Source organism: Podarcis filfolensis, assembly GCF_964270895.1.
Source record: "Podarcis filfolensis genome assembly, chromosome: 16".
Lineage (NCBI taxonomy): Eukaryota > Metazoa > Chordata > Lepidosauria > Squamata > Lacertidae > Podarcis > Podarcis filfolensis.
In genome coordinates, this window is record NC_139620.1 from 11,782,306 (window position 1) to 11,796,934 (window position 14,629).

The 14,629-nt window shown below is 47.3% G+C and overlaps 1 protein-coding gene across 2 annotated transcripts in view; it reads right to left on the reverse strand.

Moving 5' to 3' along the window:
* Nucleotides 1-7,922, reverse strand: part of PLCB3 (phospholipase C beta 3) — a 71,432-nt gene extending 63,510 nt beyond the window's left edge. Inside the window, exon 1 of one of the 2 annotated variants that reach the window (XM_083590987.1) lies at nt 7,765-7,922. In XM_083590987.1, the coding sequence (XP_083447113.1) occupies nt 7,765-7,863 (99 nt within the window). In that variant the 5' untranslated portion in view covers nt 7,864-7,922. The remainder of the gene's footprint in view (nt 1-7,764) is intronic. The other variant, XM_083590986.1, reaches the window with a different exon arrangement.
* Nucleotides 7,923-14,629: the final 6,707 nt, after the last annotated feature.

Genomic DNA, 14,629 nt, shown 5'->3' on the forward strand with positions numbered 1-14,629 from the left:
CTGATGGGAGTTTGAGTCCAACAACCTCTAGGAGAGCATTGTGCTGGCTTCCCCTGATCCACTGTGAGGCAGGCAGCTGCCATTGTAAATGTGTAGCATGGCGTTGTGGGAAACCTAAACTAGCAGGTACCTCGCCATCAGGCTTTCCCTCCAACATCAATTTATTTAAGTGCCCGGGGTGGGGGATATGAATTCTATAAACAAACAACAAATAAATAAATCCACCTTAGCTACTGGCCATCACAGTATCCTGCAGCAGCTAATTCCATAGGTTAACAATGCACAACTCCTGTATCCACACCACCATACATTGAAAGGCTAACTATACCACTCTTAAGCAGTCATGTCTTCCCCCAGAGAACCCTGGGAACTGTAGGTTGCCCCTCAGAGAGCTATAATTCACACACCCCTTAACAAAGGACAGTTCCCAGGACACTTTAGGGGAAGCCATGTGCTTTACATGTATGGTGCGAATGTGACCTATGTGAAGAAACACTTCCTTTCGTCTTTGCTCATTCAGCTTCCTTACACAACCCACGGTTCTGAGGGAAAGCAAAGGGACCTCTCTCTCTCACTCACTCACTTTCTTCACACCATGTATAACGTTATAAGTCTTAATTACGTCGATTATGTCTCCCTAGACTAGATTAGGAAACCTGTAGCCTTCCAGATGTTGATAAGACCCCTCTTTATCATCCCTGGGCATTAGCTACACTGACTGGGGCTGACGGGAGTTGGGAGCCCATCTGGAAGCTTACAGCTGAAGTTCTAAGCTAAAAAGTTCAAACATGTCTCAAACTTTCCTAATATAGAGGAGTTGCTTCAGCCCCCCTGATCATTTCAACTGCACTTTCTGCAGCTCTGTGATATCCTTTTTTGAGACTGGTTAGTCAGAACCATACATAGTATTCAAACAGTCTTGCGCCATATATTTATTTGGAAGCTTTACGAAACTGGCAGGTCTGCTTTCAGATAGCTTGCCTAAGAATCCCCAGCAAGGAATCTCTCCTTGTTGGTGCTGACACACAAAGCAGGTTGATGTTTTCATAGAGTTATCCAGCACAACCCCAGGATCTCCCTTTTCTAGTTAGCCTCTACCAGTTCGGAACAAACCGGTTTATATGTTTATATATGAAACCCTTTACGCTTACTTACACTAAACCCCAGTTGCTGTTTTTGTTGGCTGTTCGTCCAGTGGAGATATTTGTAGTCTGCTCAGATTGTCGCCATACTGAATAGTTTGCTGTCACTCACAAACTTGGCTAGCTCACTGCTCACCCCTGACTCAAGATCACTTATGAATGTTAAACAGCACCAGACCCAAACAATACAGATCCAGCTCCCTCCCCACGACCGTGAGAAATGTATACTTATCCCTACAATTTATTCTTTAAGCAAATAACAATCCATTAAGGCAATGCACAAAAGTTTACTAAAAATCCTTTGGCCAGAGATTCTGTCAAAAGGTTTTTGGAAATCTAGGGAAATTAGCACAAGGTTGCCAAGAATGGCTTTCTCTTTGCAAAAGCCTTGCTGATTCTTCCTCAGCAAGGCTTATCGTTTAACATTCTTTATCATTCTAGCTTTAATCATGCTTTCTACCAATTCTCATGGGACAGACATTAAGCTAAGAGGCATCATTTCTGCATCCCTTTTCAAAAAACTAGTGTCGTGCTCAGCTATGCCCTAATCATCCAGTAAAAAACATTATTTTTGTTAGACCAGCAATTTCACATTTGAGTTCTTAAATAAGTCTTGGGCAGACGCACTGACTCATAAACCTCGAGCCCTGGATTCAAATTCCGCTACTCAGCCATGAAGTTCAGTGGGAGATCCTGGTTACGCCTCATTTGACTTAACCTACCTCACAGGGTTCTTGCAATAATAAAGTGGTAAAGGGAGAAAACCCCAACCCTGTATATGCTCTGAGCTCTTTGCAGGGTAGAATGATAATCTAATAAAAACATATTGAATCAAGGTTCCACACACACACCACCAAGCCTCCTCCATTTTTTAAAGACTGCTTACACACCATACATTTAAAGCCCATCCTCCCCCACCCCCAATAATCCTGGGAACTGTATTTCACCTCTCACAGAGCTATGGTTCTTAGCACCCTTAGCCAACTACAGTTCCCAATAATCCTGCAGGCCAAAAATGTGCGTTAAATGTACAGTAAGAATGCGGCCCAACTGTATAAATACAAACAGGGTAACCTGCATTTGGCTGTGCCAGTTTGCAAAGATTTGATTAATATAAAACTGCACACAAAATCCTATTTTCCCTGTCAAAGATTTTATTTCACTGCATTACGCTCCACACTACACAGAAGCAACTATGAAGTTCCTACCCACCACCTCACACTTTGCCTTTGTCATCTGAAAGGATTTGGCTGTTCTCAGCACACCCTCTCAAACTTACCCCCACCCTCCATCCATGGCATCACAGGGCTGTGGGAATCCCCCTTAGGCCCTGTATTAGTGGGGTGGGGGGAGCTCACAAGACAGGAATTTTAATAGAGACCATATGCACTCCCATTGGCCAGCACGCTAAATACCCAGAGACCCTGAAACTCTGTCTGGAGATGAAAAGGAAATGGGGGTGGGCACTGGAGGCCGGGAGCTGGTTCCGGACACTGCAAAGGACTCCAGAGTGGGGGGGCCATTTCCAAGCAGCTCTGTAACAGCATGCTCCCACCCCGCAAATCTTACATCACCCACCCACACAGAGAGCCCTTCCCTCATCAGCTGCCCTCTGGACTGTTATCGCCGTGGGAACATTGAACGGGAATCATTGTTCCAGGCTCTCCCACTTATGATAAGGAAACCGCTGTAAAAATGAGAACCTGGGCGGAGGCAAAGTCAGTCAGGGATCGTATCTAATGCTCACACATTGATATTTCTGGGGGTGGGTGAGGAGCAATAGAGGGTGGAAAGGCAAAACACAAGGCATCCCCCCCAAAATAACCCAAAACGTTTAAATGTCAATATCGCCATCACATGCCAGCAGCGATTTCAAGGGTACTTAAGAGAAGCAAAGGGCACCCTGATATCAGGATAGGGCAGGAAGAAGAATGAGGGGAACCTCAAGATGAGCTCTTCATTTGCTGGAAAGTGGAAGCACACAAAACCCCATTCAGATTGCCCTGCCTAATCCTACAAGCCCCAGTGAAGCCACCCATCTGTATGAACCTGTTGCACCCCTCAGGATATGTCAGTCAGGAGAGCAAGAAACTCTTGAACTCAAGGTCATGGGTTCGAATCCCACGTTGGACAAAATAATCCTGCATTGCAGGAGTTGGACTAGATTACACGCATGGTCCTTTCCAACTCTACAATTCTATGATTCTTTTAAACTACAGGTTGTCTCCAATACGTTACTCCTATTCAGAGTAGACCCACTAAATTCAATCCACATGATTAACTGGGAACCATTAATTTAAATGGCTCTACTCTAAGTAGAATGACTTTCTTCCTCTTTCCTAGCAAACATGGAGATTCCCTCCACAACATAGACACCTGCCCCCCCATTTTATCCTCACAATAGCCCTGTGAGGCAGGCTCAGCTGACAAAGATCAAAGAGAGATTGAGGCAATTGCTACCACTCTCCCCCCAGGGAAATTAACTGACCTGGGAAATTATCCGTTTTTGAGAGCTGTTTTGAAAGGAAACGGATGGGAAGGGGGAAATTAGGCGCAATTTGCTGCTTGACATTCTGGCCCCGCAGATCTGGGCTGGGATGCTGGGGAATGAGGAGAATTAAGATCAGAACCAGACAGGGGAGGGAAGAAGGGAAAGTATTCCTTGTTTCCCCATGTTGTTTGCAGTGTTGGCCCGGCAGATGAGCTCTCCATCTTCGACCATTCCAGGCAAGAAACAGGATTCCCCCGAGAGAGGTTTTGTCCTCACAGCTGTTTGAGAAGCATTTCTGAGGCGAAAGGAGGGGGGGAAGAGGGCCATTGGGGGTGTCATTTGGCAGACACCTCAGAAACATGTTTCCTCAGGCTGTGCAAATAGTCATTAGATTCACATCCTTGGGTAAAAAAAAAGGCGGGGAGAGAAAGTAGCAAACAATCAGAGTGTGGGGCATAGAAGAAATATGGGCAGTTGAGGGTTGCAAAATCCCTTGCTTTCCCTCACCCCCAGATTATATCACACATGCACACACATGCACCTCTCTCAAACCAGGCCCATTTGACACGTCTTGCCTCCAAAAAGCCTGCCACCCTTCCAGCACCAATGTGGCCTGGCACAGGATGCCACAAATCACTAGGCCCACATACCCCACCCCACACACACTATGAATTAGCCACATTTTAGAAGAGATCTTCTGGGCGGGGGGCAGAGACTGGGTGAGATTGTGGGTGTTTGCAGGAATTTTTCCAGCAAGGAAGAGTAAAACGCTGAAAGCAGCAAGCAGGCTGATTCCTCAGCCCAAAATGAAAATATTGTCTGTATATTTTGCCTCCTATCTCAGGTTCTACGAATGCTAAAAACCTGACTCTTTGGTAAAAAGAAAAGAAAACTGAGACTATGGTTCCTCACCAGGAGGGAACTTCACCCTTCCCCCCCCCCCCCCGAGTGAACACCCACAGATAAGACACAAAACTGTGAGCGTGTTTACACACAAACCACAAACCAGTGTCAGAGATTTCTTGTCAACACCAAACTTTCGCCCAGTTTTCCTCTCACAGAAGGAGATAGACTGCCCCATCCATGCTGACCCTCCCCATAGTATTCTGACACAGGAGTCTGGGGTGTGTATACAAAACACACACACATGTGCACAAAGAGAAAATATCACTTTGCATGTACTGGAGCTTCCCTTAGCATTTTTCCTTAACAGTTTCAATCAGGACAAGTCCTGAATTCCTTCCCTTAAGTCCTGAATCTTCTCTACTAAGGGGTGATTGCCTGCCCCCCACTATCTGCCCCCCTCTCCCTGACACAAAAATCCCCTTTGATCAATGAGAGAGGCCCAGGCCCATTGATCTAGCTTGTATGTCTTTTTTTTCTTGCCTAAGGCTCTGGGCTTCCTTTTTTGGGGTTGGATAGAGCAAAAGGAAGGAAGGCCAAGAGGGCTGTTGTCATAGTGCTTAGATTGTGAAACCCCCAGCAGGGCCGAAGGAAGGAAAGTAAGGGGGGGCAGAAGTCAGAAGCAGCTTGTTCCTGCCCCCCAGTAACCAAGGCCCTAAGGGAATGGAGGAAATAATCAAGGTTTTCTTATTTCTGCCCCAAAATCACTGGGCCCCAATGAAGTGATCCAGTGGGTCCCTTCGCTGTAAACACCCAAAGCCCCATTCAGGCTGATCTGCCAAATCCATCCCCACAATTCAAATGCCACCCATCTACTCATTCAAGGTTCCACTTATAATATTTATTGGCTTTTAACCTCACTCTTCCACCAAGGGCCTCAGGCCTCTACCTCCCTTCCAGTTCTTCCAAAGCAACTACACTCTATTCCGAACTTAAAAATGGAAAGTGTAATGCTGGTGGTCAACAAAAGAGGTTCAAAGACTGTCTCAAGGCAAATCTTTAAAAATGTAGTATAAACACCAACAATTGGGAAACCCTTGCCTGCGAGCGCTCCAGTGGAAAACAGCCTTTACCAAAGGTGTCATGGGCTTTGAAGACACTCGAACTCAGGACGCAAGGGAGAAACGTGCTAAGAGGAAGGTACGCTTGGCAAATCCACACCGTGATCAACTCCTGCCTGGAAACCAATATCTCCACTGTGGAAGGACGTGTGAATCCAGAATTGGCCTCCAGAGTCACTTACATTGTTAAAACCGTGTTTATGGAAGACAATCTTACTCGGCTACGAGTGATCGCCAAAGAAGAAGAAGATGATAAACTCTCCCCACACCCGACACCATCTGCCCATCTCCAAGACAGACCCAAACTCATAAAGCTTCAGAGCCTGTCTTTGCTTCAATTTTGGGTCTAAGTGGCTCAGTGGGGCAGGCCTGTATGCATCTGCCGCAAGAATGCACCCCACTGAGTGCACCCCATGAGCATACACACACTCCAAAGGTTTGGCCAGTCCCCTTGCAGGCAGATTCCCCTATAGAGAACACCCCTGTCCCATAGAGAACCCCTGTGAATTGCAGTACAGTACACAATCTCTTTTTTATAATAAAAAACACTTCATGTTCATAAAATGTACACACACCAAAATCAACATTCAGGGCACATGGGAGTATAAATGCACCGGAAACTAAATGGGGGCGGGTGGGCTGGGGGAGAGACAGGGATAGGGGGCTGGCAGTCAACAGAGGGTCCAACAAAGCCTCGCTCTTTTTATAAACACTGAGAAAAAGTTGGAAATGTTGGAAGGGGGGGGGCGGAAATGCTTCTTGTCTCCCTAGATACCACCCAGCGCATTGCACATTTAAAGAAAAAAATCCTTCCGGCGCAAGGAAGGCAAAAAGATATCTCGATTTGAAGACTTAGGGAGGTTAAAGTTCCTGAAAAAGCGAAAAAAGGCAAGGAGGGATCTGTCTCCAGAAAGAGTCAGGCTAACAGGAGAAAAAGAGAGAAAGCAGAAAGAGTGGGAGGGGAAAGGCATCAACTCCACCCGGTGCCTTGACAGCTCAGGGCAAGGGAGCCTTGGAGAGGTCACGCTTGGGGGCAAGGGGGACAGGAAAGCGAGACAGGGGAGGGTCAGGCTGAAGTTTGAAAGTGGAAGTTGGAGGACTGTGTTGGAGATATGCTATAAGGGATATTCAAGGATTCAAGGAGAGGAAAAGGCAGCTGGGGGGCCCACTGAGAAGGTCTTTTCCAAGGAAAAGTGGTTCTACTAAAGGAAGAGATAGGGTGGGGTGAAACAAACAAGTCAGAGGGGACCCCCGTGTTCTCTCCAACCCCTTCCCAGGTTGTTGCTCTGCTGTGAATTGTGGGTATAAGAAATAGAAGCCAAAAAGAAATAAATAGCAGAATTAGGAATTAGGGACTGGGAAGGGGGCTTCCCAAGACTGATGGAGAAAAGAAATACTCTTTCAAGGAAGTGGGGGGGGTCCCCACTTAATACAGAGACCTTTTTTCTCTCCTTTGGGAAGGGGCGTCCCTATGCAAACCATGGGGGAGCTGCAGATAAGTGAAAAGAGGGGGGGGATTTGTTTCTGCAACAAAGTTTGCATGAAACCGCCAAAAAAATAAATGAATAAAATAAAACTCAAATGTAAAGAATTGGGGAGTTTGCAAAGGAATGGAATTTAGGAGTGTCATGGTAGATAAGGGGGGAAGGAGGCAGAGAGTAATGTAGAGAGGGAGTCAAAAAGGAGGTCTAAAGTGTAGGAGGACAAAGGAATAATATATTTCTCTCTACAAGAAGGGAACCCCCAGTAAATAAAACAGTGGGGTGTAAAGATACAGATAGGGGACAAGATTGCTTCCCAGAAAGGATCCACCACCCCACAAAAAAAACCCAGAGGCAGCAGCAGAATAAGAGAAGGGGGAAAGCAGGGGAAATGGGCAAACTACCAAATCTTTACTTTTGGAAGTCTGGCGGTTCCCCCAAAAGTAAACCAATGGGGTACACGGGCATGGAAACAGACTGTTGCGCAGAAAAGACCGACAATCTGAAGCGAGGGCATAAGTGAGGGAACGGGGGCTTCTGGTGGCCCACGCACCCACCCCACTGAAAAGGGGATCCTCTCTTAAGATCAAAGCAAGCCTGCAAGAGGGAGGGTGGCTATTTTGCAAGAAAAGTTTGCAACGCAAGGAAGGGGGAGATGTGGGCTCGTCCCGCCCTCCGAGACTCACCTCGTCCCATTTGATGAACTTGCTGCCTTTCATCAGGGTCTCCGGGACCTTCAGGGGCTCCAGCTGGAGCGCGTGGACCTCCGGGCGCGCCCCGGCCATGGCTGCGGCGCTCCTGGCCCGGGACCCCCGCTGCCCGTGCGGAACCGCCGCCGCTGCCTCTCCCTGGGCGGGGACTGCGCGCAGGGGTGGGAACGGCCCGGGAGAAGGCGCTTAAAGAGACCGCCCGGTTCCTTCTTGGAGGGAGCGGAGGAAGGAGGAGCTGCGTGGTGGGGCTGGGGGCGAGGACTCCGGCGCGCAGTGCTCCGAGCGCGCGTAAGCCCCGCGGGGATGGTGGCGAGGGCTTACTTCTGGAGAAACCTGCCCGGGAAAGTAGGCCGTGCGGTGCAGTGGTTAGAGAAGCTCCAGATGTTGTTAAGACTCCAACTCCCATCATCCCTGGCCAGTGTCCATGCTGGCAGGGGGCTGATGGGAGTTGGAGTCCCAACAACATTAACTTAAGGTCTGTGTATGTGGTTTGGGAGCTGCACGGTCAGGGGGAAAACAACGCTGTCCAAGGTTGTAAAGACTGCGGAGAGAATAATTGGGTGCACTCTTCCAACCTTGGATCAAATCTATGCTTCCAGGTGCCATAAGAAAGCTGCAGAGATAGTGCAGGATAGTGTGCACCCCAGAAATGATATCTTTCAGCTTCTGCCTTCTGGAAGAAGGTACAGGGTTATAAAGACTAGGACTAGCCGCCTAAGAAACAGTTTCTATTCAAATGTGATTTTGGTTTTAAACGCAGTGGAAGGTAGTCTCTAGGGCGCTGTGGGTTAAACCACAGAGCCTAGGTGGTTCAAATCCCCGTGATGGAGTGAGCTCCCGTTGCTCGGTCCCAGCTCCTGCCAACCTAGCAATTCAAAAGCACATCAAAGTGCAAGTAGATAAATAGGTACCGCTCCAGCGGGAAGGTAAACGGCGTTTCCGTGTGCTGCTCTGGTTCGCCAGAAGCGGCTTAGTCTTGCTGGCCACATGAGCTGTACGCCGGCTCCCTCGGCCAATAAAGCGAGATAAGCGCCGCAACCCCAGAGTTGGCCACAACTGGATCTAACGGTCAGGGGTCCCTTTACCGTTACCTTTAAGGTAGTCTCTATGTGAGTATATTGTATTCAATTATGGGGTATCAGAGTTTTTAGGGGCTAACCAGGCTAGGATAGCTGGCTTGTTGGTTTTTGAATGTCTGATGTAGATTTTTCAATTTCGCTGTTCTGTATGGGACATGACAATAAAGATTATCGTATTGTAAGGGAGCCCGCCCGCTCCCCCACTTCTAGGTTTAGGGTGTCGGATTCAGATCGGGGGAGACCTGGGTTCAGTTTGTGCGTCCTGCTAGCCACAAACAGTAGAGGAGAGTGTCTCCACAGGCACCTGGATGGCCGCTGTGAAAACAGGAAGCTGGACTAGATGAGCCATTGGCCTGATCCAGCAGGTTCATTTTCTCTTCTCATGTTCTTGCATTGAGGCCAAACAGCTTCTTCTGGAAAGCTCACATTTTTTTCCACCTAGCAGCAAATTGGTCCTCTGAGGTAGACTGCCCCTATGGCTGGAGGCTCTACTTAGCTTCCACCGCTAATGGCAGACCAATTCTCTCCATCCTATGATCAGTTCACTGTGGAAGTGTGGACCTGGGAGAGACCAGGGTTCAAATCCCCACTTGGCCATAAAGCACACTGGATGGGCATGGGGACAGTCGCTGCCCAGGGTTGTTGTGTGGGGATTAAATGAGGAGGGGGAGAAGCATGCAAGCCACCTTGAGCTCCTTGGAGAAAAGACGACAGGATATTAATTCAATCTATTATTATTATTATTATTATTATTATTATTATCATTATCTCTTTTGCTCTCAGCCAAGCCTACCTCATAGGGTTGTTGGGAGGATAAAATCCACACATGTATTTTGAGAACACTGAAATTCCATCTAGGGCCATGCTGCCAAAACAGTAGATACTTAATCCATCAACCACTTTTCAGGATTTCTGAAATCCCAGGACCTGTGATACGGGTCTCTCTTGAGACCACCTGCAAAGGTGGTTCTAAAGGTTGCAGAAGAGATTGGGGGAAGTCTTGCACCCATTTTATAGATTATGGGAGAGGGAGAGTCCTGGGGTGGCAATTATTATGCTGCCAGATGTTGGGTGGTGGTAGTCAAGGAACAGTAAATGCGGAAAGTGCTTTAAGGCACTGAGGCTGGCTGTATATACATTTAAAGCACACCCTCAAGAAAAGAAAAAAAAGGATACGGTACTAGTTTGTTCAGAGAAACTTCCTCAGTGATACACCTTTGTCCCCATCTGCACTATTTCAAGCCGTTTCATTGCACTTTAAACAGTCATGGCTTCCCTCACCAAATCTGGGAACTGTAGTTTGTTAAGGGTGCTGGGAGTTGTTAAGAGAGAGCCCCATTCCCCTCACAGAGCTACAATTCCCAAAGTTCCCTGGGAAGAAGGATTATTGAGTATTAAACCACTCTGGGAATTGTAACCCATTCAGGGGAAATAGTGATCATATGGAAGTGAGAGCTGGACCATCAAGAAGGCTGATCGCCGAAGAATTGATGCTTTTGAATTATGGTGCTGGAGGAAACTCTTGAGAGTCCCATGGACTGCAAGAAGATCAAACCTATCCATTCTGAAGGAAATCAGCCCTGAGTGCTCACTGGAAGGACAGATCCTGAAGCTGAGGCTTCAATACTTTGGCCACCTCATGAGAAGAGAAGACCCCCTGGAAAAGACCCTGATGGTGGGAAAGATGGAGGGCACAAGGAGAAGGGGACGACAGAGGACGAGATGGTTGGACAGTGTTCTCGAAGCTACCAGCATGAGTCTGACTAAACTGTGGGAGGCAGTGGAAGACAGGAATGCCTGGCGCACTCTGGTCCATGGGGTCACGAAGAGTCGGACACGACTAAACAACTAAACAACAACAAAAATAATTCTCAGCACCCTTAATGAACTACAGTTCCCAGAATTCGGGGGGGGGGGGCCATGACTGTTTAAAGTGCAATGAAACGGCTTGAAATAGTGCAGACGGGGCCATTAATGCTGTTCAGAAGGGCTATAGTACCAACAAACAAACAAAAGTGGGAGAAAAATATGCCAGAACTTTTGTGGTGTAAAACATTCCTGAATTTCAGCAGGATATGCACTGCTTGGAAGGGAAGCAGTGTGGGGACCTCCCTCCCCCCCAAAAGCACCTTTGCAGGTACAAATGGTATTGAACGTAGGAACCTGTGTGACTGCTCTGATAGCACTAGGAACGCAAATCATCACGAGCGTGAAATAAAAAAGAAGTCTGAAGGGGTCCTCAGTGTATGGTGTGTACATAGCCACAGATGTCAGCAAACTGAGGGGCTTGCTTGTTAAGAGGTCAGCATGCCATGCAAGCCTGAGCAAAATGAAATCTAAGTGCAAGCTGCTTTTGAGATTTAAGGTTGTGGGCCCTTTAAGGAGGCAGAAGAGTGCTGTGGCACTGGGTCATAAACATCATTAAATGTCGCTCATCGCTGATCTTAGAGTGGGATGGGAATTTCCCCAGCTTACAGCTTCCTAGCCTGAGTCACTCACAACAACTACGCCATCTCCAGGGAAGAAAGGCCCAACTAGGAAAGGGAGGTTGTGGCCTTTGATATCTGGGTTGTGGTCCTGGCCTTCTCCTCTCCTTTTCCACAGCTGTGATGTTCAAACTGCTGAACAAGGCTGCGTACACACCATAAAGCACATTATAAAGCACATTTCCCCCCCGCTCCAAGAATCATGGGGATTGTAGTTTGTTAACGGTTCTGGGAATTGTTACTTTGTGAGGAGCAAACTACAGTTCCCATGATTCTTCAGGGTTAAATCATAGAATTGTAGAGCTGGTCATCTAGTCCAAGCCCCTGCAATACAGGAATCTTTCACCCAACGTGGCACTCGAACCCACAACCCTGGGATTAAGAATCTCGAGCTCTACTGACTAAGCTATCCAGCCATACTCTTTCAAGGTACAAACACCTCCCTAGTCCAAAACGCAGGTCGCTACACCAGACAGACTCCATGGCCTGTGGTTGCATACTCACCATACACTGAAAGCACATACCATATTTTTTGCTCTATAAGACTCACTTTTTCCCTCCTAAAAAGTAAGGGGAAATGTGTGTGCGTCTTATGGAGCGAATGCAGGCTGCGCAGCTATCCCAGAAGCCAGAACAGCAAGAGGGATTGCTGCTTTCACTGCGCAGCGATCCCTCTTGCTGTTCTGGCTTCTGAGATTCAGAATATTTTTTTCTTGTTTTCCTCCTCCAAAAACTTGTGGTCTGGTGTGACCTATAGAGCGGAAAATACGGTATTTCCCCGCAAAGAATACTAGGAACTATAGTTTACCCCTCACAGTGCTACAATTCCCATCACCCTTAACAAACTGTAGTTCCCAGGATTCTTGTGGGGAAGGGGGGAAGCCATGTGCTTTTAAAATTATGGTGTGTCCACAGCCCAAGGCGTCAGATCTCAAACTAAAACTGTCTTTGCAGGGCCGCCGTGGGAAAGGAGGACGTCACCAGCTGTAATTTAGTGGCCAGAAAGGTCATATGTGCACCAGGAAAACCTAGAGAGAATAAAATGCTGTTGTTTTGTTCCAGGCTGGAGGGCTTCCCCTGTACAGAGAGCGATCTCAGCCGCACCCTGCTTTCAAGAAAGTTATTTAACAGGATCATAGCGCTAAGCCAACTTGGCCGTAGTCCACGGAGGAAAGCAGCCTTCGCTTTTGAACTTCCAGGGAGTTGGGAGAGAATGTAAACACAGAGAAAAGGAAGAAAACAGGTCCTGACCCCACAGACGCTCTTCCTCGTCTGCGGAAGGGAAAACTGAATCACAGCCGCCAAGTCACAGCGCAGAGGCGAAGCTTACAACTGAGCGAACTCTGAGCATATGTGTTTGCATAATCAGGGTAGGAAGGTTGCAAGATAAATTTAAAAACAAGATAAGTCATTATTATTTTGATGTTTCACTGGATAATGCTTATTCCACTTCCTCCCCCACTCCTCATTTTCCTTCCAGGGTTGTGGAAACACACCTGAAAAAGAGGGCTTTGCATTTCTCTACAAACACAGACACACACACACACACAGATATATATATATATATATATATGGACCAGACAAAAGCCCATTGGCTTCCTTGTGTCACCTGACATCCGCTGAGTCTGGAAGCTGCAGTACCTCCTTTGAGCCAGCTGCATTGGTGGCACCCAAGTGCAAGAAAGAGAACAAGCCAGTGGCTCCCTCTACTGGTGAACTGCCACGGCAGCACAGGCTTAGATCAGGCTTGGTCTCTGGTTCGAGACCCAAACCCTCTACGTCACCAATGCGTGGCTGCTTACAACAGAATAGCAAATACAGTGGTACCTTGGTTCTCGAACGTAATCCGTTCCAGAAGTCCATTTGACTTCTGAAACGTTAAAAAACCAAGGCGCGGCTTCCGATTGGCGCAGGCGCCCTGGAAACAATAGCCGACAGCCGCATCAGACGTTCAGCTTCTGAAAAACGTTTGAAACCTGGAACACTTAGTTCCGGGTTTTTGGTGTTCAGGAACCAAAATGTTCGAGTACCAAGGCATGCAAGAACCAAGGTTCCACTGTAATACAATAATTCATGTTTCCAAATTATTAAAAACGTTCTCCTTTACTGTAACGAAGCCTTGGCACATGTACATAAATGCCTGCTAAAGGCCTTTAGACATGCAATGAATATTTTATTTTAGCAGCCTAAAAATGCATTACTGGGGCTGTCACATAAATGTGAAATTCATACCTGTCACCTGCAGGAGGTATAATAAAAATAAGAATTATTTGTACTCCACTCATCTGACTGGGTTGCCCCAACCACTCTGGGTTGCTCCCAACAGATATAAAAAAATATTAAGCATCAAACATTTAAAACTTCCATATATGGGGGTTCAAGTCCCCTCTCTTCTGAGTGCAACAAAGCCACTTTTTAAAAGAATTTTTGCATTTAGGAAAGTGATGAGGAAATGCATAGAAAAACGTTGGATGAACAAATGATGAGTGGGAAGCATATCAGGATCGACGTTCAGTAAAGATAATGCACGGTCCGACCTCCACATAAGCATCCTACAAGCAAATCAGGATGAAGGCTCAATAAACGGGTGCCCAGATGAGCCCTGTGACCCTCCAGACATTTCTGGACTACAAATCCCATCGTCCCTGACCATTGGCTGTGCTAGCTGGGGCTGGTGGGAGTTGGAGTCCCAACAACATCTGGAAGGCTATCGGTTCCCAACTCCAGGGCTAAATTGCGCATTCTGGTTCAAATTATGTCTCTCTTCAGCTCTCGGTTGCCCATCAACAACACGCAGACCTTCCCACAAATAGCACGGGAGTCAAAAGGTGCTTTAGAGTCATGTAGGGCAGCAGGGAAGTTGTATATATAGACCCCAGGATGAGTTACACACAGACACACACACCATTCCTTTTTTTAATACAAACAATTTCTTTACTCCCACGATGGTTCCAGAGGCAATAATTTTAGCGTTCGGCTCCTTTTATGGCGAAAAGCTCTCTTCCAATCCCCAACCTCGTTTATTAACGGGGAGTTTATTTTAGTCTTGACAAGATGGCAACGTTTACTCCCGCAACGCCTAGTTCATCTTCCTCCGTTTGACACTTTCTGTGCAAGAGGGGCTGGATGCCGAATCCAATTCCATCGACTAGACACATGCACCCCAGGGCCAAGATCCACAGGAGACAGTCTTCAGGGGGAATACCTCGAATAAATGAGCAGAGGATTCTGGCGGCGCAGTATCTGAAGAATTTCATCAGGGATCTTCAGCTGTCC